At 46.6% G+C, this 27,522-nt stretch overlaps 1 protein-coding gene across 1 annotated transcript in view; it reads left to right on the plus strand.

Annotated features, from left to right (window-relative positions):
- Nucleotides 1–27,522, plus strand: part of TOP1MT (DNA topoisomerase I mitochondrial) — a 138,670-nt gene that overhangs the window by 6,024 nt on the left and 105,124 nt on the right. Inside the window, exons 2-5 of the mRNA XM_040352129.1 lie at nucleotides 2,091–2,147; nucleotides 8,159–8,259; nucleotides 12,034–12,127; nucleotides 13,591–13,643. Of these exons, the coding sequence (XP_040208063.1) occupies nucleotides 2,094–2,147; nucleotides 8,159–8,259; nucleotides 12,034–12,127; nucleotides 13,591–13,643 (302 nt within the window). The 5' untranslated portion in view covers nucleotides 2,091–2,093. The remainder of the gene's footprint in view (nucleotides 1–2,090; nucleotides 2,148–8,158; nucleotides 8,260–12,033; nucleotides 12,128–13,590; nucleotides 13,644–27,522) is intronic.

The following is a 27,522-nucleotide window of genomic DNA, read 5'->3' on the forward strand; positions in this document are numbered from 1 at the left end:
ATCGCGGCGGACTAGGCAGATTTGCCTAAAAACTCCTGCTCTTTAGGACCGGCGCGGTGCCCATCAGAAAAAAAAAATTTGAATCGTGAATCAAGTTTTTTTTTTTTTTTTTTTTTTGCGCCCTTGCAGAACGCGGAAAAATAGAAGTGAACCCGTCGATTTGACAGTTTTCAAAAACTGACATTCCCAGAACATCTTTGGAATGGAACTGTCACATTTGGTTGTTCTCTCAACTAAACTATCAAACCGTCCAATGGCCGGGGTCATAACTGATCACATGTGCAGCGCCATGGCAATTGAAGAGGGTTTACTTCCACTTTATTCTCCTGCCTACCGCACCAGTTCTGCCATTTCTCTCCTACCTGTAAAAAAAAAAAAAAAAAAAATCTGCTTTTTTTTTTTTCAATTTTTTTTTATTATCTTGGAACCCCCAAAACTTTATATATTTTAGAGGAGTTCTAGTCTGTAAAAAAAAATACTGCAGCTGCTGACTTTTAATACATGGATTGTCTCTTGGACCCCAGAAGTTGGTGTTTGGGGGCCACTCTGTGCAAAATAAACTGCACCACTTTTTTTTTTTGACCATATTGCTGGTCAACGACCAGAGCACTTTTTGCGATTCGGCACTGCGTCGCTTTAACTGACAATTGCGCGGTCGTGCGACGTGGCTCCCAAACAAAATGGCGTCTCCCCCCCCCCCCCCCACAAATAGAGCTTTCTTTTGGTGGTATTTGATCACCTCTGTGGTTTTTATTTTTTGCGCTGTAAACAAAAATAGAGCGACAATTTAAAAAAATTATATTTTTTACTTTTTGCTATAATAAATATCCCCCAAAAATATATAAAAACTATTTTTTTTCCTCAGTTTAGGCCGATACGTATTCTTCTACCTATTTTTCGGGAATTTTTTTTCGCAATAAACGTTTGGTTTGCGCAAAAGTTATAGCGTTTACAAAATAGGGGGTAGTTTTATGGCATTTTTATTATTTTTTATTTTTTTTACTAATGGCGGCGATCAGCAATTTTTTTTCGTGACTGCGACATTATGGTGGACAATTTTGACACATTTTTGGGACCATTGTCTTTTTCACAGCAAAAAATGCACTGATTACTGTGAAAATTACAATTGCAGTTTGGGAGTTAACCACTAGGGGGCGCTGAAGGGGTTAAGTGTGACCTCATCTGTGTTTCTAACTGTAGGGGGGTGTGGCTGTAGGTCTGACGTCATCGATCGAGTCTCCCTATAAAAGGGATCACTCGATCGATGTGCCGCCACAGTTTAGCACGGGGAAGCCGTGTTTACATACGACTCTCCCCGATCTTCAGCTACGGGGACCGATCGCGGGACTCCAGCAGCGATCGGGTCCCGGAGCTTCGGACCGGGTCGCGGGAGCGCGCGACCCCACGGCTGGGCTTAAAGGGCAACGTACAGGTACGTGGTTGTGCCCAGCTGTGCCATTCTGCTGACGTATATCGGCGTGAAGGGGTCCTTAAGTGGTTAAATAATCAAAGCCTTACAACCCCTTTAATGCGGGGCTCCACCCTAAAGTGTAACTTCCGCTCATCGGAATCCCCCCCCCCCCCCTCCGGTGTAACATTTTACACCTTTCAGGGGGGTGCAGAATCAGATACCTGTCTAAGACGGGTATTTGCACCCACTTCCGGTAGTCCTCTGCGGGTAGTGCGTCACTTCCCGCCCGTTGTGTTCTGGGAAACACTCGGCTCCCAGAAAACAACGGGGACCAGTGAGGACGGCGCTGCACGACTCGCGCATGCGCCATAGGGAATCGGGCGGTGAAGCCGGAGCGCTTCACTTCCTGATTCCCTCACCGAGGAAGGCGGCGGGGGCAGCTGATAGACAGGCGGTCGCTCGTCTTCTGCTGCCGACGGCGCTGGACTCCAGGACAGGTAAGTGTCCATTTATTAAAAGTCAGCAGCTGCAGTATTTGTAGCGGCTGGTTTTTAATAATTTTTTAAAGGGGCGGGGCTTCGCTTTAAGCTATTGGCATACATTGAACGGCTACAGTGGCCATCGGCGGACCTCTCTGTTCACCTGATTCTAAGTGTCCGGTTTCTTATTTTGTGAACAGAAAATGGTGGCGGACAAAGGGGAGTGCCTGCATCACGCACTGGAGGACCCAAAGCTGGTAAGTAGATTCGGTGAATTTTTCCTTTTTTTTATTTTTTTTATTTAAAAATTTCCGGAAGGTGTGACGTGCTATCCAAGCCCGTCAATCAACTGCGCTTTACTTAGGAATGCCCATTCCCCGACGGATTCCCCGCTCGAGCCGGAGCAGACATACGGATAAAACGATAAGTACAAAAAAAAAAAAAAAAAAATCCAGCATACTGCAGATGTCAGCAGTATGCTGGATCTAGTGACAGAAAGTGGATTTTAGGGTGAACCACCGCTTTAATTTCTTCCAGAGCCTGTCACAGATTGTCTCTTGGAAGGTGGCCTGGTCTTGTGTATCTGCTTTGTTTTCACATTTCTCTCTTTATGGTTTATAATAATAATAAAAATAATAAAACTCAACAAACAAGTTAAATGTATTGAGTGCAGAAAATTGTCCGGAACCAAAACACAGATGGTAAAAATTGTGTTGGTCATTGGAAAAATTTCCCCTTTACGTTGGTGTCAGCGATGGTGAAGGGCGCCCCCATCGTTGGCGGTGGGAAAGGGCACCCCCCATCGGTGGGGAAGGGCACAGGTAATCAATCGGTTAAATGGTGTGCCTCACAATGTGTAATGTGTGCTGTTTTACTAACTGATGCTTTGCAGGGATAAGAAACAGAGATCGCCCGCTCTGTACAGAGGATCGCCCCCCTCTGTACAGAGGATCGCCCCCCTCTGTACAGAGGATCGCCCCCCTCTGTACAGAGGATCGCCCCCCTCTGTACAGAGGATCGCCCCCCTCTGTACAGAGGATCGCCCCCCTCTGTACAGAGGATCGCCCCCCTCTGTACAGAGGATCGCCCCCCTCTGTACAGAGGATCGCCCCCCTCTGTACAGAGGATCGCCCCCCTCTGTACAGAGGATCGCCCCCCTCTGTACAGAGGATCGCCCCCCTCTGTACAGAGGATCGCCCCCCTCTGTACAGAGGATCGCCCCCCTCTGTACAGAGGATCGCCCCCCTCTGTACAGAGGATCGCCCCCCTCTGTACAGAGGATCGCCCCCCTCTGTACAGAGGATCGCCCCCCTCTGTACAGAGGATCGCCCCCCTCTGTACAGAGGATCGCCCCCCTCTGTACAGAGGATCGCCCCCCTCTGTACAGAGGATCGCCCCCCTCTGTACAGAGGATCGCCCCCCTCTGTACAGAGGATCGCCCCCCCTCAGTTCAGAGCTCTGGGCTGTAATTGGACACAGCCGATAAGCAGGTCCTGGCAATGAATCCTTGGCTAGGACCTGCTGACACTCCAACTTGGAGGGGAGGGGTGTGGGTTGCGTACCCTAAAACTGGAAACGGGCGATGACGCCGCTTTGCCTGTGAGGGCCGCGCCTGTCCGATGTACATTGCGGTTGATTGGTCTGCAAGTGGTTAAATTGCCTTTTACAATGGCTTTTTACATGTATGTGAACAATAAAAAAAAAATTGGTCCTGCAGTAAAAAGTAGGGATGTCCCGATACTAGTATCGGTACTGAGCATTTGCCTGAGTACTTGTACTCTGAGAAATGCTCCGATGCTTCACCCGATACCAGGGGAGTTGCAAGCACTGATCTGCCCCCTTTTCAGCTGCTTTAGTTAAAGTTATATATCGGTGATCAGTGCTTGTAACTCCCCCCAAAGCCGCACCGATCACCGATGACTGTCCCCCTCCGTGCTGCTCTCCCCCCTCCGTGCGGCCCTCCCCCTTCCGTGCTGCTCCCCCCCCCCCCCCCCTGTGCTGCTCTCCCCCCTCAACCTGTCAGGATGGAGAGCAGAGGTAGGAGCCACTAAACCCTTCTCCTACCTTTTCCGACTGATCACTGACTCTGTCAAGGTTGTGAGTGTTGCCTCATTAAAATTAAATAGCAAAATCTATAAACTATGCCAACATCCCTGTTGTTTGTAATGGGTATGTCTTGATCAGTGAACTCAAACCAAGGCTGCTTGAGGCCTGATTGATTGACCATAGATCGAGAGAGAAAAAGAGGGGAGGTTGTTTGGGACTTTAAAGGCACTAGTATGCAACAATATAAAAAATAATCTCTCTTCCTTCCTCATTCTATTCTATTTTGATTAAGTTTTCTTTATTCCTTCAATTCCAACCTCTTCCCCTCTCCAATTCCCTACCTTTCCTTTCTCTTCTCCCCCTCCCCACTCCTTCCTTCTTGCCCGATCCATTCCTTTTATCCCCCATTTCATTTCTGATCACAACCCCCCCCCCCCCTCTTTTTTTTTTTTTTTTTTTTATCCTACCCTTTTTACCCCCCCCCCCACCCCTCTTTTCCCCTTTCCTCTCTTATTCCCTACCTTCTCTCCTTTTCTTCTCTTTCTGTTTCTTCGTTTTTTTCTCTTTTCCCTTAACCTTACTCTCCCACCTTTTTCTTCTTCTTGCACAACCGTCCCTCAATATATCCATTATTAGGAATAATCTATTAACCCTTTCTATCAGAGCCCGCTCTTATTATCCCCCACGTGCGCCCTAGGGGGCCACCGCCCGAGCCGATCCACGATCACTCTGGCAAATTAAGGTGAGTAGTCTTTTGACTCTCCTACAAGACGCAACACTGAGTTTATGAAATTTCTTTATTAAATTATTGTATACAATTGCTTGTTATTATTCTTTCATTTTATTATACCTTACCTATATACCCTATAGACATTCTCCTGAAGAAGCAGTTTTACACTGCGAAACCGGTCGAGACTACGACTCCACCGATTAGACAAACGGTCCTGTGATCGATCTGATTTGTGGGGTTTGTCCCAATTGTCTTGTATAATTTTTTTGTACAATTTGTATTAATATAATCTGTCAAAATAAATATTTATATATATTTTTTATATTGTTGCATACTAGTGCCTTTAAAGTCCCAAACAACCTCCCCTCTTTTTCTCTCTCGATCTATGGTCAATCAATCAGGCCTCAAGCAGCCTTGGTTTGAGTTCACTGATCAAGACATACCCATTATGATCACTGACTCTGTCCATTCACATAACTGAGCATAGTAACCTGTGTTTACGATGCTTCAGTTTATGAATGGAGAGAAGCTTCTCTCCATTCATTTTAGCCGAGTCTGAGGCTGCAGAGAAAGGGACTGGGGAATCGGTGTCCTTAGTCCCTTTCTCTGTCTTAAAATGGAGATGTCAGAGGTCTGTTAAGGCACCTGATATCTCACCAAAGACCCCCAACAGGGCTGATTATTAAAAAAATATTAAAAATTGCAATACATAAAAAAATACATTTTAAAAAATAATAAAAATGTAAATAAAAAAAAAAACACACTGACAATCCACTCCCTCCCCCCCCCCCTAAAAAAGTAAAAAAATAATAAAAAGAAAACACTGTAAAAAAAAAAAATGCCACTGTCACATGACATTAAAAAAAAGTATCGGTAATCGGTATCGGCGAATACTTGAAAAAAGGTATCGGTACTTGTACTCAGTCTCAAAAAAGTGGTATCGGGACAACTCTAATAAAAAGGTTTAATGGCACAAATTTGTTTAGGAGAATTGGCCAATGAGATTGTGTTAAGCCTCATAGATGGGCGACCTGCTATGTAATACAGTCAGGGCCGAAACAACTAATCGATTATGAAAATTGTAATCGATTAATCAGCCAGTAACATAATGGGGTTAAAAAAATAAAAAAATTGGCCCTTTATAGTACAAAAAAGCAAATCGCTCCTGTAAATATTACTTTCACTGTCCCACAGTAAAAAAATAACCCCTTACAGTAGCGATTATTTTCTCTTTTTATACTTTATTTTTGTTTTTTTTAACCCCCCCATTATGTTACTAAACATTTTAGGCCGGGGGTCACACCTCTGTGTTTTTTGGTGCTTTTTCCAGAAACACACTACAGTTCATTTACATGTTTTCCTTCTTTTTTTTTTTTGGTTCCATATACTTCAATGGAGAAGCTGCAGAAAAGCATGCAATGTGTTTTTGCGGCAATTTGTGTTTGGTAATCTGCCCAACAAGTTGGGCAGATTACAAAACACAAATTGCACTGGTTGGGGGGGGTCACATCTTCAGCTCTGAGGGGTTCATGGTGGGACCTGTAGTCCTTTACTTTCGGGGGTCACATCCCCTAAAAAGTGGAGGACTACAAGTCTCAGCATGAACTCCTAATATCTAAAGATATGACCCCCCCCCAAATTTGAAACTCCCAGCATGAACCCGTGAGATCTTAGGCTGCATTCACACCTGAGCGTAGGTCGTTCGGTCGTATTCATGACTTTTTGCGCGTTTGCATACAGCGTCGTCCGACGTTTTTTATTTTAGCCAATAGGAAAAATGATCATCTTTTCATCACTTGTTGCTATGTTGGTAGATTTTTTTTATCTTCTGCCTGGGTGACATGTTCTATTGATTAAAGCGACAAAACGCCCGTAGCAAATGCTCGTTGTCGCGCTAGTCGCTTGAATCAAGCGTTTCCATTACTTTCTATGGGAAATTGAAAGCGCTTCAGGCGACAAAACGCTCAGGTGTGAATGCAGCCTAAGGGTGTGATCCCATAGATTTCACAGATCTATGCTGGGACCTGTAGATCTTCACTATTTGGGGGGTGTCACATCTTAAGCTCTGAGGGGTTCATGCTGGGACCTGTGTCAATTTCATTCCGGGACAGACCTGCAGAATGCGGGACTGTCCTGGGCAATCAGGGACACGTGGTCACGTGTCCCTGATTGCCCGGGACAGTCCCGCATTCTACAGGTCTGTTCCGGGCACCTTCACTCTGGGACAATACAGTGTCCCGGAATGAAACTGACACAGGTCCCAGCATGAACCCCTCAGAGCTTAAGATGTGACCCCCCCCCCCCAACTAGTGAAGATCTACAGGTCCCAGCATAGATCTGTGAAATCTATGGGATCACACCCTTAGATCTCACGGGTTCATGCTGGGAGTTTCAAATTTGGGGGGGGGGGGGTCACATTTTTAGGGGTTTATGCTGGGACTGGTAGTCCTCTACTTTGGGGGGGTGTGACCTCCCCAAAGTTAAGGACTACAGGTCCCAGCGTGACCCCCCCCCCCCCAGAGCTGAAGATGTGTGACCCCCCGCCCCCCAAATAGTGAACAACTACAGGTCCCAACATAAACCTGTGAAATCTACGGGATCACACCCTTGGATCTCAGGGTTTCATGCTGGGTGTTGTAGTCCTTCAAATTTGGGGGGGGGGTCGCATCTTTAGATATTAGGATTTTATGCTGAGACTTGTAGTCCTTCACTTTTGGGGGGATGTGACCCCCCAAAACTGAAGGACTACAGGTCCCACCATGAACCCCTCAGAGCTGAAGATGTGACCCCCCCCCAACCAGTGGAGAACTACTGGTCCCAGGATAAACCAGTGAAATCTATGGGGTGACAAAAAGGAAGGGGGAGGGGGGTGTCCCTGAATGGCAGTTTGGAAATGTGGTCACCCTTCCAACAACAAATTGGCCCAACAAAAATTTAAAATGCAATTTTTTTTTAAGGCTATTATCCGATTAATCGAAACAATAATCGACCAACTAATCGATTATGAAAATAATAGATTACCGTATTTATCGGGGTATTGCGCGCTCCGGCGTATAGCGCGCACCCCTTACGTGGACCCGCAATTCCTGTAAAAATTTTTTTTAGTACTTACAGTTTTGGTGTCTTGCGCGGCGGCCTTGTCGGGTGCGGCTTCGGTGGTGTTCTCCCGCGCTGTCTCCCCGTCAAATCGCCGCTTCCCGCGCTCAGTTTGAATGCCTGCGCCGACATATACTGAGTGCAGTACACTCGGCCAGGCTCGGCCTCGCTCGTGCTCACGCTCTGTGACGTTTATGCGTGAGCACGAGCGAAGCCGAGGGTACTGCGCTCGGTATATGTCGGCGCTGGCATTCAAACTGAGCGCGGGTATCGGCGTATATCGCGCGCCCACGATTTTCCCCTTATTTTAAGGGGAAGAAAGTGCGCGGTATACGCCGATAAATACGGTAGTTGCAGCCCTAAGTACAACTCTGGTTTTACTCTCCTGTGTTGTAGGATCACAAGATGCGATCGGCTTCTGTGAAGATAACGAGTACAGCCTGCGTGTCGGATAAGAAGGTGTCGTCTACCTTACCTGGAGGACCCGATACTCAGAGGTAACTTGCTATTCTCGGGAGCCACACCGGTCTAGTGTGTATGGACATGTCTGCCCGATTCTTCTTTAGGGGAGGGGACATGACAAGCTGAAACCTATTTTGAGTGTAAAAAAAATGTAATTTGTTAACTTTGTAACATATGTGATTCAACCATACATTTTTAGGCTCCATGCACACTGAAGCTGATAAATTGCAGGTTATTGGCGTTTTGGCTTTTTTTTTTTTAAAGCCCATAAACTGAACTCTGTTAGCCTGGGCGTTTTTTAGTGTTAATGAGCTTTTGGAGTTTATTGGCTTTTTTCTGAAAGCCCGAAATTTGCGTTCAAAGTGCCATTTTTTGGCGGGAAAAAACACTCAAAAATGCAAAACGCGTATAACCGCCGGTGCCGGCGTTTTTTTTGCGTTTTTTAATCCATTGGGGGAAAAAAAAGCTACACTGAAAAACGCTGAGTAACCACTTCCCGACCGCCGCATGTAGATATACGTCGGCAGAATGGCACGTACAGGCACATTGGCGTACCTGTACGTCCCTGCCTAGACGTGGGTCGGGGGTCCGATCGGGACCCCCCCCTGCTACATGCGACGGTCGGGTTCCCTCGGGGAGCGATCCGGGACGACGGCGCGGCTATTTGTTTATAGCCGCTCCGTCGCGATTGCTCCCCGGAGCTGAAGAACGGGGAGAGCTGTATGTAAACACGGCTTCCCCGTGCTTCACTGTGGCGGCTGCATCGATCGAGTGATCCCATATATAGGGAGATTCGATCGATGACGTCATTCCTACAGCCACACCCCCCTACAGTTGTAAACACACACTAGGTGAAGCCTAACTCCTACAGCGCCCCCTGTGGTTAACTCCCAAACTGCAACTGTCATTTTCACAATAAACAATGCAATTTTATAGAATTTTTTGCTGTGAAAATGACAATGGTCCCAAAAATGTGTCAAAATTGTCCGACGTGTCCGCCATAATGTCACGGAAAAAATCGCTGATCGCCGCCATTAGTTGTAAAAAAAAAAAATTATTAATAAAAATGCAGTAAAACTATCCCCTATTTTGTAAACGCTATAAATTTTGTGCAAACCAACCAACCAATAATAATAACTGTGGGCAGCACAGTGGTGCAGTGAGTAGCACTTCCTCCTAGCAGCAAAAGGTTCGCTGGTTCGAATCCCAACCACGACACCATCTGCCTGGAGTTTGCATGTTCTCCCTGTGTCTGCGTGGGTTTCCTCCGGGGAAATCCGGTTTCCTCCCACACTCCAAAGACATGCTGGTAGGTAAATTGGATCTCGTCCAAATTGGCCCTAGTATATATGTATATATGTGTGTATGACTGTGTGTCCCTAGCGTGTCATGATCCAACGGTGTAAAAATGACCGCACCAGCCAAGCAGATACTGGCTGGAAAAAAGCGCCCAGAGGCGATTCAGTTCGCATGCGTTGCGCTATACAAGTCATTCATTCATTCATTCAATAAACACTTATTGCGATTTTTTTTTTTTTTTTTTTTTTTTTTTTTAACAAAAATAGGTAGAAGAATACGTATCGGCCTAAACTGAGGAAAAAAACGTTTTTTTTTATATATTTTTGGGGGATATTTATTATAGCAAAAAGGAAAAAAATAGTTTTTTTTTTTTTCAAAATTGTCGCTCTATTTTTGTTTATAGCGCAAAAAATTAAAAACCGCAGAGGTGATCAAATACCACAAAAAGAAAGCTATATTTGTGGGGGAAAAAAGGACGCCAATTTTATTTGGGAGCCACGTCGCACGACCGCGTAATTGTCTGTTAAAGCGACGCAGTGCCGAATCGCAAAAAGTGCTCTGGTCTTTGACCAGCAATATGGTTCGGGGGCTGAAGTGGTTAACCACTTAACTGCACGCCGTGAATTAACAGCATAGGCTTTGTGCAGTGATATGATGCCTGCAGCTACAAGCATCATTCAGATATTGACGGTTTCTGCACACCATAGGAACGATCATATCGGCTGTTCCGCCACTTGATCGTTCTTACAGGCGGTGTAAGGGGACGTCCCCCGCTGCCCCTCCGGTGCTTCTACCGACTCACCTGTGCGATCGGTGAGTCGGTGACAGGATCCACCGGCCCCGGTTCTTGGCCATAGAGATTTCCAGGGGACCAGATGGTCGCCGGAGTCTCTATGATCGTCGGAGGTCGGTTGCGATGTTATGACGTCACGCACGGCCTCTGCATTCAAAAAAATGGCGGCGCCTCGTCTGGGAAGCCAGGATTGTTTTTTGTTTTTTTTTTTATTATTATTATTTTTTTTTTTAGGCTTCCCAGCCTAGGGGTGAGATGTGGGGTCTTATTGACCCCCCCCCCCCTCTCGCTGTAAAGAGGACCTGTCATGTCATATTCCTATTACAAGGGATGTTTACATTTCTTGTAATAGGAATAACAGTGATAACATTTTTATTGAATTTTTAAAAGTGTCAAAATAAATTCAAGTAAAATGAACTTAAAAAAAAAAGGAAAAAAATTTTTTTTTTTTTTTCAAGAGCCCCTGTTCCTGTGTGCTCGCACGCAGAAGCGAACGCGTACGTAAGTCCCGCCCACATATGAAAACAGTTTTCAAACCACACATGTGAGGTATCGCCACGAACGTTGGAGCAAGAGCAATAATTCTAGCCATAGACCTCCTCTGTAACTCTAAACATGTAACCGGTAAAACATTTTAAAACGTCGCCTATGGGGATTTTTAAAGAGGGGGTTCACCCTATAAAAATTTTTTTTTTTCTAGCATTAAATTAAGCATAGTAGCGCGAGCTACAGTATGCCTGTATTTCTTTTTTTTGCCCTGTACTCACTGTTCAATCGTATATTGAAGATTCCGACTCCCCGCGGGGAATGGGCGTTCCTATCCAGAGGGAAGATGATTGACGGCCGGCTCTGGCACGTCATGCTTCTCTGGAAATAGCCAAAATAGGACTTGGCTCTTCACGGCGCCTGCGCATAGTCTGTGCGCAGGCGCCGTATAGCGCCGTGAAGAGCCGAGACCTACTCCGGCTATCTTCGGGGAGCGTGACGCGCCAGAGCCGGCCATCAATCATCTACCCTCTGGATAGGAACGCCCATTCCCCGCGGGGAGTCGGAATCTTCAATATACGATTGCACAGTGAGTACCGGGCAAAAAAAATAAATACAGGCATACTGTAGCTCGCGCTACTATGCTTAATTTTATGCTAAAATGTTGTTGTTGTTGTGGGTGAACCACCGCTTTAAGTACCGAAGTTTGGCGCCATTCCACGAGTGTGTACAATTTTGAAGCATGACATGTTGGGTATCTATTTACTCGGCATAATGTCATCTTTTGCATTATGCAATAAAATTGGGCTAATTTTACTGTTTTTTGTTTAGTTTTTTCTTTCAGTGCGGCCCTCGTACTGAAAAGTTTGGAGACCTCTGTTTTAGATATTCTGATTGTATACTGTATATGCAAAAATCTGCTTATGGTCATTTTTTTTTTCTCATGTTCTATTTTAACAGATAAAAAAAAGATGCATCTGGAGTAACAAACTTCATTGGGTTGAAGCATTTCTTTTCCAATTGCAGGAAAATTAATCGGGGTTTATTGAAAGAGATGATTAGTTCAGTAACTGTCATAACAGGGATCAAATTAGCAGCACAATTAATCACTTTGGTCAAAGTTTTAATGGCCGGGTCACTGCTGTTCCCCTGAGATCAGTCGGGTGTCGGCTCAGTGTGTCTTATTGGTAACTGGATGCAGATCAAGTGGTTTGTGTCATTATATGTTTAGGAAGGGACATTATAACGGAGAAGAAAAGGAACGTCACAGGAAAGATGGGGCCAGTAATGTAAATTCTCATCACAGAGCCCAAAATGGTATCAAGGTAAGTCCACTGAAGAAAATCCCATGGAGCTTTTTACTTTTTTTTTTTTTGTCTTCTCTCTTATACAAGTTTCCCTTTAAGTCCTATCACCCTTCAATGCAGTCCACCTGAGATAATGCCTCCCTGCCTTATCCAGCGGGTCTCTCCTTTGACAAGGTCCCATTCTGACTTTGCTCATGTATACTGTGGCCCCATTTATTCCTATGTACTTATGACTGCTTCCAACAGTCCCTATGGGTCTGGTGCCAGGATAATAGAACTCCAGTACACATACCGTATTTGCCGACGTATAAGACGTCCCCTATTTTTCCAGGAAAAAAATTGGTTTTGGGATATACTCGCTGTATAAGACGGACCCCTTCCTGCTAGTCTGTCTGGAAGCTGAGGGGTAGCCAGAACAACCGCTGACAGGAACAACCGCTGACAGAAACTGGCTTTTTTCTAATCTCACTGTGCCATTGCATTACATTACATGCCTCACTGTGCCATTACATGCCTCACTGTGCCATTACATGCCTCACTGTGCCATTACATGCCTCACTGTGCCATTGCATGCCTCACTGTGCCATTGCATGCCTCACTGTGCCATTGCATGCCTCACTGTGCCATTGCATTACATGCCTCACTGTGCCATTGCATTACATGCCTCACTGTGGCATTACATGCCTCCACTGTGCCATTGCATTGCATTACACGCCTCCACTGTGCCTCCACTGTGCCATTGCATTGCATTACACGCCTCCACTGTGCCATTCCATGACACGCCTCCACTGTGCCATATGTCAGTCTAGTCATGGGCACAGTGAGGCATGGACATGGGCACAGTGAGACATGCAGATGGACACCCTCGGCTTATACTCGAGTCAATACGTTTTCCCAGTTTTTTGTGGTAAAATTAGGTGCCTCTGCTTATATTCGGGTCAGCTTATACTCGGGTATACTCCGTTGTGTTAAAAATCTTGTTTGCTGCATTTTTGGTCAGTTAAAAAAATAAATAAAAAATGCACAAAAAAGCACACCTCCCAGTTCGAAACGCATCATTCACGCTCCAGTGTTACATTTTTGATACGGTTTTTTGTCTCGTGACCTATGAAAACCCCATAAGCACAGCATGGTAAAATCAGCCCAAATTCACAGTAAAATCTCAGTGCATTTTCAGTGCCCTTATCGGCACCATTTCCCGAGTACCGATAACACTATTTTTGGCTGAAATTGTCAAATTTCGGTGCATCTTTAGACTTTACAGTAACTTAAATTTTTTTTTTTTTTTTTTTTTTTTATAATGGCAAAGCTGTCCCTCTCCAATCTGTGTCTTTTACTATCTTTTTTTATTTTTTATTTATATTTTTTTATCTCCGCCCTACTGGCGTCCTATCTTTCTTTGTGCTCCATTCTCTTCTGTGACACTAGTGGGGGGGGGGGGGGGTGTCTCCTTCTCATTTTGATTATCATTTGACTTGAAGGCTGAACACGATTCCTCCAGAGAGAAGCAGATTGAGAAATCCATGGTGACTTGGTAAGACCATCATCCTTTCATTACTATTGGCCAGGACTATTTGTTTTTGATCGGACATTAATATTCAGCAGATGATGTTATATAGTGCGTCAATGGACACCGTGTACATTTCTTTACCTATTTTCTATAGCCACTAGATTTCCATTTTATCAGTCACATTACTCTTTTAAAGTGGATGTAAACCCAAAAATATATATTTTTTTGATGTCACAATGTACAGTATAAGATTCCCTATCATCTGTGCCCAGTCTTGCCACACAGAGATAATCCAGCTCTGAGCAATCCTCTTTTATTGTTCAGTGAAATAAAAAGGACTTAAATAACGCCAGTCTCCAGGCTCGTGCATGAGATATGTAAATAACCTGTCACTCACAGCAAGGGGGCGGAACGGACCAAGGTTTTTCTCTGCAAGTCCGTTTTATTTCACTGAGCAATAAGAGGATTGCTCAGAGCTGGATTAACTGTGTGGCAAGACTGGGCACAGATGATGGGAAATCTTATACTCTACATTGTGACATCAACACAAAAATATATTTCTCTTTCGTTCATAGACGGACACAGCCTTCATTGACCTTAGGGTTATGCTTCTTCCTACCAGGAGATTTAGGCAGAATTCTACAGCACTGGTGTTAAAAACCTTTCCTTCATGGCGCTCCTCCCCGGGGGCGTGGCTCCCCCAGGCATAACCCACACCCTGGAGGTTTGGAATGGTTTGCGTTTCCGGGGGGAGTGGCCTGAGCATGGAGGAGTGAGGCGGCGTGTGAGGAGCTCCTAGCGGGATCACCGCATGCACCCGATAGAGGACCGACAGTGAGCATTGGAAACAAGCAGAGCCTGCACCTCAGAGCGCCTATCCCAGTGTCAGTGACGTGCGGCTGCACGCTGTTTCGCCGCGCTGCAGCCGACGAACGAGGTATGCAAGCCAGCTGAGTTGAGTGGCAGGGAGCGGAGCAAAACAGAGCGCTTACTGCAGAGTGCCTGCTCTAGTACTTACTCTGGTGAGCAGGCTCTGTAGCGGCTCTGTAGCGGTGTACGGGGGGGCCGGTGCTGAAGAGCGGAGCTTCCACATCAGAGAGCGGGTCAGTACTGGCACATGTCGCGCCGTGGAAGAAGACCCGGAAGGAGTTCACGAGCATCAAACACCCCAGCACACTCCTACATTACCCGCTATCTCAGGGCTCAGACGGACGCGACGCTGCAGTCACTGGAGGACACCAGGGAAAGAAGCAGCAGCACGAAAGACCCCTCAGGGATGGCAGCTGCAGGAAATGCTGTGAAGGGTAGACGGGACTCTATAATTGAGGTAATATCTGCTGCACCAGCGGTATCTTCTATGCTGTATAAAGGTATGCCTAAGGGGGGAGATCCCCCCACTGAAGTTGTGGTAAACAGGATGGGGGAGGGGATGACAAGTCTGGAGAATAGTAACAAGGTCCCACAAACCCAGGAGAATAAGGGACAAGAGACTATATCAGATATGGAGCAGCTTAGAGCACTTATTCAGGCGCTCCCCACAAAGGAGGATATACAGACTCTAACTAAAACTATTATAAATACACTAAGAGAGGAGATAGAAGAAGTGCGCGCTGGTGTGGAAAGGGGTGAACAGAAAATAACAAACTTAGAAGTGCAAAATAGTAAATTGGAGCACAGACTATTGAATATGGAAGAAGAGCTCATGAGACAGCACCAACAGATGGCTGCGTTACAGCTACACAGTGAGGAGGCTGAGGATAGAAGCAGACGAAATAATATCCGCATTAAGGGGGTCCCTGAAAATTTGGAAGGCCCGGCCCTGAGAGAGGCGGCCACGACCATATTCAATTTCATTTTAAATAGACCTGCTGATATACCAATCGAACTGGATCGGGTTCATAAAGTCCCTACTTTTCGCCTTCCTGCCCAAGGGGGCCCTAGAGATGTGGTCTGTAGAGTACACTTCTTCAGGGTAAAGGAAGACATTATGCGGGCGGCCTGGAAGGAGGGAGTGGTAAAATGGGAGGGTGGGGACATTCAGGTCTATCCAGATCTTTGCAGGCTTACAAAATGGAGAAGACGCTTGTTAAAACCACTCTTGGACTATATTCGCCTCAAAGAAGCCACGTATCGATGGGGATATCCTTTGGCAGTAATTATAAAAAAAGAAGGGCAGAACTTTAGCTTAAGGTCCCCTGCTCAACTACAAGAATTATTTCGGTTTCTGGGTGCTGAGCCCATAGAAGTGCCGAACTGGCTAGAGTCACCCATAATGATGGACAGATATTAATCCAAATTGACAAAGGGGACGATTGTCATGTAGGAAATACAAGAACAGAGCTCCCATAGAGTAAGAAGAGGAAAATGGACAGTTTTTTTTTTTTTTTTTTTTTGATATCTCATCCCTATATGGGTCTCATATAGGTTTATGGGGAGAGGGCCCGGACTTGAATGCCTCTTGTCTCGGGGGTTTTTTCTTTTTTTTTTTTTCTCCCCTTTTTTTTTTTTTTTTTCCCCCGCGTGTGTTTCTTTTTTGGAGGAGGAGTGGAGTGATGGGTTAAATATACACTGAATGATATATAAAATAAGGGGGCTGTGTTAGAAGTGTATAGGCAAAGAATATATATAAGCTATGCAAAGGTTGGCACAACGAATGGTGCATATATTTGCATATATTGCATATATTCCTTTTTTTTTTTTTTTTTTGGTGGTTTCTTGTTTTCGGTATGAGGTATCTGATATATGGAGGTTATATATATTATGTACCGATATAAGGAGGCTATGCATACTATGTACCATATATATAAAGGAGTGACAGGTGTAGGAATAAATGTCTGTATGAGAGAGATAGGATTGCTCCACCCCTCCACCTTTTTTTTTTTTTTTTTTTTTTTAGTAGTTAAGCAGAGGGTAAGGGAGGGAGTAGAGGGAAGGAAGGGAAGGGATAGGGAGAATAAAGTTGCAGATACATTTCCCCATTGGGGAGAGTAGGCAGAAGAATAAAATGCCCTCTTTGAGGCCCAATAAAAGGGTGGGGGGAAGGGGGGGGCACGAGGTGTTTCTTCTTTGTAGTGGGGTGGGAGTTTTGGGGGGGATGTGGGTAGTATTTTTGTATAGGGGGGATGGATCCCTGATATTTTAGGGAGGGTAAAAAGGGGGGGCATAAGGGCCATTAAGGAGGGGGGGTAATAGTAAAGATGGGGTCACAAATAATGGGCACACATAGTAAAGTCATCACAGACATTAAAACTGATTGCAATCGCGGTCACAATGATAAGTGGGGTGTACTCCCACCTTTTTTTTCTTTTTTTTTTTTTTTTTTTTCTCTCAGGGTCCCATGCCTTTTTTTTAAAGGGGCATGATAATTTTATCACTATATACACACGAATACACGAATATGGAAGTGTGGTCATTGGGGAAATAGAAGTACTAGGTGGGGAATAGGGGGGGAGGGAAAGGGCCAAGGGGGGCAAGAGTAGGGTGGGAAATGGAAATAAAAACTCAAAAAGATTAGCTACCAGGGGCTGGTAAACAAGACTCCCCGTCTTTCTTCTTTCTTTTTCAAGCACACCCCCGATATCTGTTTATGAGGTTCAAGAAAAGAAAATAGGGCTTGTATATTGAACAGTTGAATGGAATATTGAATAATTGTATAATGTATATAGATGTTGAGGGGATGCGTATAGAAGTTTGTATGCACAAGATGGAGGATGCAAATACGCTAGATGTCTCCCCTTACCCTAAATATGCTAAAGAAAGGTCTGTTTTTTTTTTTTTTTTTTTTCTTTTTTGGTGATATGTAGAAGTATAGTGGGTTGCTATTGGGGTCCGGGTACGGTCGGGAGGGGTGAGGTACAATTTTGTGGGGGTGAGAGGAAGGGAGGAAAGATAGCATTTTCTTTTTTTCCAGGAATCTCCCTCTATCCCTCCCTTCTCTCGTCCTCTTCTTTTTTTTTTTTTTTTTTTTTGTGTCCAAAAGATTGGGAGATATCTCCCAGTGGAGCTATCTCCAAGGGAGAACGCCTGGAATAAGGGGGTGATTCTGAAGCGGAGGTGAAGGGATATAGGACAAAGTTAACACTAGGGTAATGTGAAACGACTAATGGGGTGCATGTGGGATAACGCAGGGGAGCTCTGGACTCGCTACCCTCGCTCTCTTCTGCACATACATTCTCCCCACTAAAAACGCTTCTCCTCCAATTGGAGGTGAACCGGAAGCGATAAATAAAGGGATAGGGATTTTTTCTCTGGTCCCTTTTTTTTTTCTTTATTTTTTTTTTTTTTTGTGTTGTTGTCCCCTCCGCGCCTGCGGTGGCTGGCCCCCAATATCAGGGGAGACACGAGAGGGGGGCAGAAGGGTAATTACTCGGGCACTTGGACGAGTGACTAGTTCTCGAGGTACGGGGGAAAGGGAGGGGGGTTTCTTTTTTTTTTTTTTTTTTTTTTTTTTTTTTTGGGGTCAGTCTCTCTCCCCTTTCTCTCCCCCTTGCACCGTAGTTTTTATTTTATACTACTGGACCCCTTTGTGAGGTATACCAGATTAGAAAGGCGATAAAATGGACATAATAAATTTTACATCATATAACGTCAAGGGCCTGAACAGCCCAGAAAAACGTACTAAATTAATGGCAGAACTCAGTAGAATCAAAGCTCAAGTAATCTTTTTACAAGAGACACATTTCAGAAGAGATAAAATGCCAAGACTAGGCAATCAAAGATATCCGACAGTGTACCATGGTGCCTCCCAAACATCCAAAGCGAATGGGGTGGCAATTATGCTCTCAAAACAAATGAATTGGAAAGAATCAAATGTAATTACGGACGACGTAGGAAGGATGTTAATAGTGAAAGGAGAATTAGGGAATCAAAAAGTTACTCTGGTGAATTTGTATTTACCCAATGAGGATCCTATACCTACACTGGAAAAATACTTGGAAGTGGTACAACAAAACAAGGAAGGATTTCTAATTTTGGGAGGCGATTTAAATATAGCTCTGGACCCAGCAATAGACGTGTCAAAGGGAGTATCTCATATATCTAATACAAAATTACGTAAAGCAAGGCGTCTACTGAAAGATACACAGTTAATAGATAGCTGGAGGATAATGCATGCCTATGACAAGGATTATAGTTTATTTTCCGCAAAGCATAAGACATACACAAGGTTAGACTATATTTTTTTAGACCAGAACATTCTCTCTAGGCTACGAGATGCAAAAATAGGATCTTTCACAATATCTGACCACGCGCCAACCAATTGCAGCATAGAATGGGGTGAGAGAGGCCCACGAGAATGGAACTGGAGAGTCAATGAGACACTCTTAAAAGATCCGGAATATGAGAAACAGATAGCCCAGGAACTTGATAATTTCTTCTCTACTAACGATCTGGATGAAACGCTGCCTATGAGTTTATGGGAGACACATAAATGCTATTTGAGAGGAGTGCTTATATCATTGGGGGCACACAGAAAACGTACTCAGAATGCTAAACTCGATAGCCTGCTGGGGGAAATCCAATCGCTGGAAACGGCACATAAGAAACTACAGTCGCACCAGATAGGAGAGAAATTGGCGGGATTGCGGGAAAAACTAAATCTTATGTTAACGGATAAAGCAAAAGCTACATTGAATAGGTGTAAAAGAACTTATTATGAATATGGGAATAAACCCAGCAGACTATTGGCAAATGCACTCAGACACGAGAGCCCGTAACCAGATCGAGAAGATTAAAACACAGGGGAATGGGATGGTGAGCTCTACACAACAAATAGCGGAAGCATTTAGAGAGTATTACTCAAACCTATATAGTTTAGAAAAGCAGTGTTTAAGACCAGACCTTGTGGAAAGAGAAGAGGCTATCAAGGAATACTTAGTGTCCTCAGAAATGCCAAGGATACCCAAAGAAAGCGCAGAGAAGATAGACGGCCCGATTACAGTAGAAGAATTTATGGGAGCATTGGGCGCCCTAAAAGCGGGAAAGGCGCCAGGTCCCGACGGATATACACTGCGATACTATAAGATCTTCGCGGAAAAACTGGCACCTAGGTACATAGCGGCATTTAACTCGATCCGCGATGGTCAGAGGATGCCGGCAGAAACCTTGCTGGCTGAGATTGTAGTGATCCCCAAGGAAGGGAAAGACCCTGCCCAGTGCTCCAGCTATCGGCCAATATCTTTGCTGGATGTTGATTTAAAGATTCTAGCAAAGATTTTGGCCGATAGAATACTAACATATATCCCGTTATTGATACATCCTGACCAAGTGGGGTTTACCCCGGGCAGAGAGGGCAGAGAAAACACTCAAAGGGTAATAAGTACAATATACCTCGCCCAACAACGCCATAAGCCTGCAGTCCTGATATCCGCGGATGCAGAAAAAGCGTTCGATAGGGTGGAATGGGGGTACTTAAAAGCAATGTTATCACATATTGGCTTGGGAAAGGGTGTACAGAATTGGGTCACAAGCCTATACTCCTGCCCATCGGCAAGAGTTAGAGTAAATGGGAAAAAATCAGACCCCTTCCCTATTCATAATGGTACCCGGCAGGGTTGCCCGCTATCCCCAATCATATTTGTTCTCTCGTTGGAGCCTTTTTTAAGAATTATAAGATCAAATAATGATATACGGGGGATCCGGGTAGGGGAGGTGGATTATAAGGTGGCAGCATATGCCGATGATCTACTGTTCACATTAACATCCCCGATAACATCGCTTCCATGCTTATTAGCTGAAATAAAAAGATACGGGAAAATTTCCAATTTTAAAGTTAATTATAACAAATCAGAAGCAATGGGAGTTGAGGTGGACAGTGGATTGCGGCAACAACTAGCCAGTAATTTCCCTTTTAGATGGACGGAATCCCATGTAGAATATTTAGGGACAAAAATACCAAGAAACTTGGGTAGGCTTTATGAACTAAATTTTCTACCCTTATTAAAACAAATAAAACTAGATCTACTAAGGTGGGACAAAGAAATCTTTTCATGGTTTGGCCGAATAAACATAGTTAAAATGAACATTATGCCTAGACTACTCTATTTATTTCAGACCCTTCCAATAACACTCTCGAGGGGATTCCTGAAAGATTTAAGCTCTAAATTTACGAAGTTCATATGGGCAGGGAAACCGGCCAGAGTTCGGAGGAACATACTGATCTTATCCAAAGAAAAAGGAGGAGTGGGCCTACCCGACCCTATGGGGTATTACGAGGCTTCTCACCTGGCACGAGTTGTGGACTGGTGCTTACACCAGACAAACAAACCCTGGGTGAACCTGGAACAAGAAGTTAGCAATATCCCCATAGAAGGAATGGCGTGGCTGGATATGAATAAGATATCTCAGTCTGCAAAGAAACATCCCATGATAAAGGCCACACTTAGAGTTATCAGAAGGATAGGTATGAATTTGAATCTGGTGAAGTGTATTGGCCCTATGACACCTATTCTGGGAAACCCGAGCTTTGAGCCAGGTATCAGAGACCGACAGTTTAAAAACTTAAGACGGAAGGGAGCCAGTAGGCTGATACACTTCATGAGAGAAAACCATGTAATGCAGAGTGATGACTTAGAGATGGCATACGGAGAAGATATAGACAGTTGGAGACGAAATCAACTAAGAACGTTTCTAGGCTCTCTGAAGATCCGGGAGGCAGAAATAGGAAGCCTCTCCAAATTTGAGGAAATCTGTTTAAAAAAAGAACCAATGAGACATACGCTGTCTTATATGTATAATATATTGATTGAAGTTAACGCCCCACAAGAGCTCGTCTTTATGCAGGCATGGGAAAAGGATTTGGGCATCAAGTTTACTGAGACACAGAAAAATAAGATTTTTGCATTCACACATAAGGCCTCAATCGCATCTAGGTACCAGGAGGGGGGGTACAAAGTCCTGACAAGGTGGTATAGGACACCATCAATATTAAACCGGCTCTTCCCTAATACGTCCAAAGTCTGTTGGAGATGCCAGAAGGAAGAGGGCACTATGGTACACATATTTTGGGACTGTCGGGCGATAAGAGAATTCTGGGAGATGGTCTCTGAGACGGTCCTGGAAATTACCGGGATTGACCTGGGACACAGACCCGCAGCGTTCTTGTTACTCGACATTCCCATAACAATGGAAAAATATAAACAATCCCTAATACGCCATTTGATAACAGCTGCGAAGGCCTGTATACCAATCTTATGGAAGAACACCTCGTCCCCAACCAAATCGCAATGGCTAAGTAGAATAAACGAGATACAGATGATGGAGAACCTCACAATGGGAATACAGGAACGAGAGGAGACCTACTGGAGGGTATGGACTCCATATAGGGAATACAGGGAGCGGAGCGGATAGGGGGGGAAGAGGGGAGAGACTACGGCCGACTTTTTTTTTTTTTTTGTATACATTTTGTTTTCTATGTTTATTTTAGTTGTGGGAAGGGGGGGGGGAGGGTAGGGAGGGTGATTAATAATCTTGGAGGCACAGGACACCTCTCTGAGGATGGTAAAAGAAGACCGTGGGTATATACAAGAGAGGAGACCGGGGCTGTTGAAGGGGGATCAGAAGGGGTACAGGAGGTCGCAATATAAAGCATAAGAAATGTTAAGATAAGGAGTGCAATGTATGATGTAAAGATGAAGCTGTACCTAGTCTGACTTGTATGTAGAAAACATATATAAAATAAAGAATTGTAAAAAAAAAAATAACCCACACCCTGCTCCAGCAGCTTCAGTTTGTTTTCTGCCTAACGACAGGAGGTCAGGCTCTCTCTGGAGTTCCTGTACTCTGGAGTTTTTTTTCTTGCGATTTTTCTCGCTTTTATTATTTTGTTCCTGCATTTTTTAATCCTGCGATTCTTCTATCAACAGCCGACTGGGTGACAGGCTGGGTCCTCGACCCTTGTAGTCCCCCCATGTTCGGCCTTCGAGCGTGTGCCGGCCCTCAGCTCAGCTTTGGGACGTCCACGACAGGCCCTGTTGCTCCAGGGGCGGCCGGGGAACTTCGGTTCTAGGGCACACATATGACCGGTCTCTATGGCTTTGTCACAGTGTGTCTGGCCGACAGCCATGCCGTTTACGGACGTTGGTTCTGTCTGGGATACCTCCAGCCAGGTAGTCGCAGGACGGGTAAGTAGTGGCCCCTTACTCAGGTAAGTGGTCTGGCTGGTGTTTTCCCTGGGAGGTCGACTGAGGGTCCGCCCTGCTTTCCTCTCTCCCCTTCCTCTCCCTCCTTCCCCTGACAGGGTAGTGGCTGTGAAGGGGGGCCTCCTGGGTTTTCTTTATTACCACCGGAGCCCGTGTGTTGTTGCGGGACTGTGTTGTTACTCTGGGGGGTGCTGCTGTGTGCTGCTGTGTTCTATGAGTTGTTTTTTACCTCAGACGTTGGCCATCTTGAAAATCTCATTGGTAACGCTGTGATTCTTCCCTGAGGTAACAAAGCACAGCCAGTGCTGCTGTGTTCTATGAGGTAATTTTTACCTCAGACAGCGGCCATCTTGGAAATCTCCTTGGTAACGCTGACAGACACAGCACAGCCTCTGGTATCTTGTACAGTTTTAGTGCTGTAACAGTTTTTAGTGCTGTGAATCTTCTTTGAGGTGACACGCATCACAGCCAGCACATCAGAGCACACCTCAGGTTTTTCAGCTCCCTCTGCAGCTGGGTGGGGTGGTGAATACCAGGGGCCCCCATGCTCTGCAATAGCAGCAAGGAGGTGACCAGTGAGGTTGTTTTTTTTTTTATTTATTTTTTGGTCCTGCCTTGCAGGGTGAGTGACTCAGCGCTGACACTATGGAACTTGAGCCAGGTCTCCCTCTCAAGCTATTCCTGAGTTAACCCTTAATGCCACTTCCCCTGCCACATCTGTTATGTTGGCTGTCCTGGGTTTCTTGCCAGGTTTAAAGCAACTAGTGCCCGGATGGGGGGTAAAAAAGCGCCCCCTCCCTGAGCCTGCTTCTGGGGATGACACAGAATCGCTGTTTTTTTCTGGTTCTGTTATGTCAGAGGCTGCGGGTTTAACCCTTATGGATAGTGAGGATGACTCTGCTGCAGTCAGTTGCTGGCAAGAATTTGTTGGAGCTCTTGTTTCTGCGGTGCGTGCGACTCTAAAAATTGAGGATGTGGCGGAGACACCTCCGTGTCAGTACCAGCAGACTACCACGCACCGCTGAAGGGTTTCCTTGTGTTCCTTATTTGGACTATATGTTATACAAGGAATGGGATGCACCGCAAAAAGTTTGTCAAAAAACTTTGCAATCCGTTACCCCCTTGGGGGGGCTTAACAAAAAAAAAAGTAGGTCTCTCCTCCGCCAGTGGATCCCCCCTGTGTCCAGACTGCGCATGGCCACCACGTTGCCTGTGGAAGGGGCTCCTGCATTTCAGGATCCCACTGATAGGAGAGTGGAGGCCGTGGCCCGTTCCCTATTCACGATGGTGGGTTCGGCGGTGAGGCCGGCTCTGGCCGGGGCCCTGGTCAGGCCCCGACTAAAAGGGCGAAGCTCCTGCTGCAGGAGCTGGAAAAAGGACCTCTAAGGTGGCCTTGGTGATGGTCGTTAAGGGTGAACGGTCCTTTTGGGACTTCCCTGAATGGCATCAATGAGGATGCCACGGGTGGTAAGCGCATGCTGTTCCCACAGTCTGGGAAGGGCTAGGGACCTCGCCCTGTGCAAGGACCCTCCTTGCCTACCTCCGAGCGTTTTTTCGCTCGCCCTGTGCGGTGGGGGTAGGTCTACATAGCGCTTGAATCCCCGCTGTGGGGTAGCAGCGCACCTGATACCGCATGCCTAACAAGTCTGCGGACATACCTGCTTCCGCCTGAAGGTCTGCTCCCGCCCGTGTCTCGGGTGGGAGACTGGCTTCGCATTGCAAAGTGAGTTTCTCTCTTGTCTGCCAAACAGGTTTTTTCCCTCCGGCTTCTGGCCTCCTCCGGTTCGCCGGTTGACTCTGTCAGGGGCTGTCCAGGATCTTCTGGTCAGGGGAGTGATTGTGCCAGTTCCCTCGTTGGAACGGTCTTGGGGTTTTTACTCCATTCTGTTTGTGTCCCCACGGAGGATGGGGCCCGGTCAATCCTGGGCCTCAAGTCCCTCGTTTGTTTTGTCAAGGTGCAAACTTTTAGGTGGTGTCGATTCGCTTGGTAATAGCGGCACTCCATCAGGGGGATTTTCTGGCATCCTTGGATGTCATGAACGTGTACCTGCATATCCTCAAACCACCGGAGATTCTGTGCTTTGCGGTCGGGGGGGACCATTTTCAATTGGTGTCCTTCCCATTCGGCGGGTTTTCGCCAAGGTGCTCGTCCCGATACTGGCCCGGCTGTGACAGCGGGGGTTTGTTATCATGGGATGTCTGGACGACATTCTCCTACGAGCTTCTTCGAGCTCTGCATTGGTGGAGCCGTGTCTATCACGTGTCGGGCTCTCCGAGTGTTCGGCTGGTTTCTGGATTGTCCTGAAATCAGGGTTGATTCCGTCTCAGGGATACCTGGGACTGGTCCTGGATTCCTCCGGGGCGGGAGTGTTTTTCTCCTAGCGGAAAAACTTCAGACTCTGCTATCTGCTGTGCAGAAGTTGCCGACCCAGAAGCGGTCATCTCTGCGATTCTGCAGGAAGGTTCTGGGTCAGTTGGTAGCCTCTTTCGAGGCGGTTCCGTATGCCCAATTCCACGCCAGGGTACTACGGAGGGAACTGCTGTCACGATGGGACTAGCTTCCGTCATCTCTGGATTACCAGATTCAGTTGAGTCATCTGATCATGTCTCCCCTGGTGTGGTGGCTGGCGTTTCCGGTGCTTCGGGCCGGAAAGTCATTTTTCTGCAGGCCACTGGACAGTGGTCACGACGGATGCCAGCCTCTCCGGTTTGGGGAGGGGCGCTTGGGGCACCCAGTCAGCCCAGGGGCACTGGACTCAGGTGGAGTCCTGCCTACTGATCAACGTTTCTGGAGCTCCGAGCAATCAAGCTTTGCCTTGCCAGGTGGTCCCTGGATCTACAGGGCCGACCGGTCAGGATCCTGTCCGATAACACCACGGCCGTGGCGTAGGTTGATCATCAGGGAGGCACACGGAGTTCTGTTGCAGCGACGGGGGTCGCGCGCATCCTTTCGGTGGGCCGAAGGGTCCGTTCCGGCTCTATCGGCCGGGTACATTCCGGGAATTGGCTAGCCGACTACCTAGGTCGCTCTGCACTGGGCCAAGGAGAGTGGTCTCTCCACCCGCAGGTGTTTTGGGGTCTGTGCCGAAAGTGGGGCACTCCGGACGTGGACCTTCTAGCGTCCCGTCTCTATCGTTAGGTGCCACGGTTCGTGGCCAGTTTTAAGGACCCGTGGGCGGACGCGTCAGGCGCGTTGGTGGCTCCTTGGCGTCACTGTCGCCTACTTTACACCTTCCCTCCTCGGAAGCTTCTTCCTCGCCTGCTGCGCAGAGTAGAAGCTGTAGGGATTCTATCGGTCCTGATTGCCCCAGATTGGCCGCGTCGCTTCTGGTACGCGGACCAGGTGCGTCTGGTGGCAGACGCCCCCTAGCGTCTTCCCCTGGGAATTGATTTTCTGTTACAGGGTCCGATCTTCCACCCTGTTTCACAGCCACCGGCCTTAGCGGCGTGGCTGTTGAGAGCCAGGGGCTTAAGGACCGAGGCCTATTGGGCTCGGTGGTCTCTACCGTGCTGCCTGCACGGAAGGCTACCTCACGTAGGTTTTTTCCTCATACATGGAAGGCCTACTTCTCTGTGTGTGGGGAGATGAACTGGCAATCTCGTACATGCGTTGTGTACAGGATTCTGCTGTCTTTGCAGCAGGGAGTGGTTTAGGCTCTCGCCTTACGTACGGTTAGGAGCCATATTTCTGCTCTGGCTGTTTTTACTTGCAGCGAACCTTGGCATCGCACTCCTGGGTGCGTGCGTTGGGTCAGGGGGTCTGGCAGGTGGCCCCTCCGGTGCGCCCTCCATTACCCCCATGGGACTTGAATTTAGTTCTTTCAGTGCTTCGGGATGCTCCCTTTGAGGACATTCGGGAGGTTTTTTGTTTGTCACAAAAGGTGATTTTATTTCTGGTAGCAATTACCTCGATCAGACGGGTGTCTGTCTGTTCTGGCGGCCTTGTCTTGCAAGGCTCCCTGCTTGGTCATCCGTAAGGATGAGGTGGTGCTGCGGCCGCAGCCGTTTTTTCTCCCTAAGGTCGTTTCGGCTTTTCACTTGGATGTGGACATTGTTCTTCCATCCTTATGTCCTCGACCGAAATGCAAAGAGGAGGCCACTTTGCATCCTCTGGATGTGGTTCGGGCCCTACGAGTGTACTTATATGTTACGGTTCCGTTCCGGAAGTCGGGCTCACTGTTCGTGTCGGTGGCTGGCCCTACAAGAGGGCCTGGCAGTCTCGTCGGCCACCGTTCCTAGGTGGTTCCGACAGATTGTGCTTCAGGCCTATGCCCTGAAGGGCGGGCGCCCCCCTTTCGGGTCATGGCGCATTCGACCAGGGCGATCGGGGCCTCTTGGGCTTTCCAACACCAAGCCTCTGTGTTACAGGTGTGTGAGGCTGCGACCTGGTCGTCGTTCCACACTTTTTCAAAGTTTTATAAGGTGGATGTGAGTGCATCTTCTGATGCCTCCTTCGGCCGCAGGGTGTTACAGGCGGCAGTTTAAGGTTGGAGTTCCTCCGTTGAGTAACTCCGGTTTTTGTTTGGGGTGTAACCTGTTTTTGCTGTGTTATTTTTCCCACCCCTCGAATTTTTTGACACTGCTTGGGGACGTCCCTAAGGTCAATGAAGGCTGTGTCCGTCTATGAACGAAAGAGAAAAAAGGATTTTTGTACTCACCGTAAAATCCATTTCTCTGAGTTCATAGACGGACACAGCACCCACCCCTCCTTTGTTTGTACTGCTTGTTACGAACTGAGGCTGCTAGAGCAGGGTGTGGGTTATGCC

This window comes from Rana temporaria, chromosome 5 (genome assembly GCF_905171775.1).
Source record: "Rana temporaria chromosome 5, aRanTem1.1, whole genome shotgun sequence".
In the NCBI taxonomy this organism is placed as follows: Eukaryota; Metazoa; Chordata; class Amphibia; order Anura; family Ranidae; genus Rana; species Rana temporaria.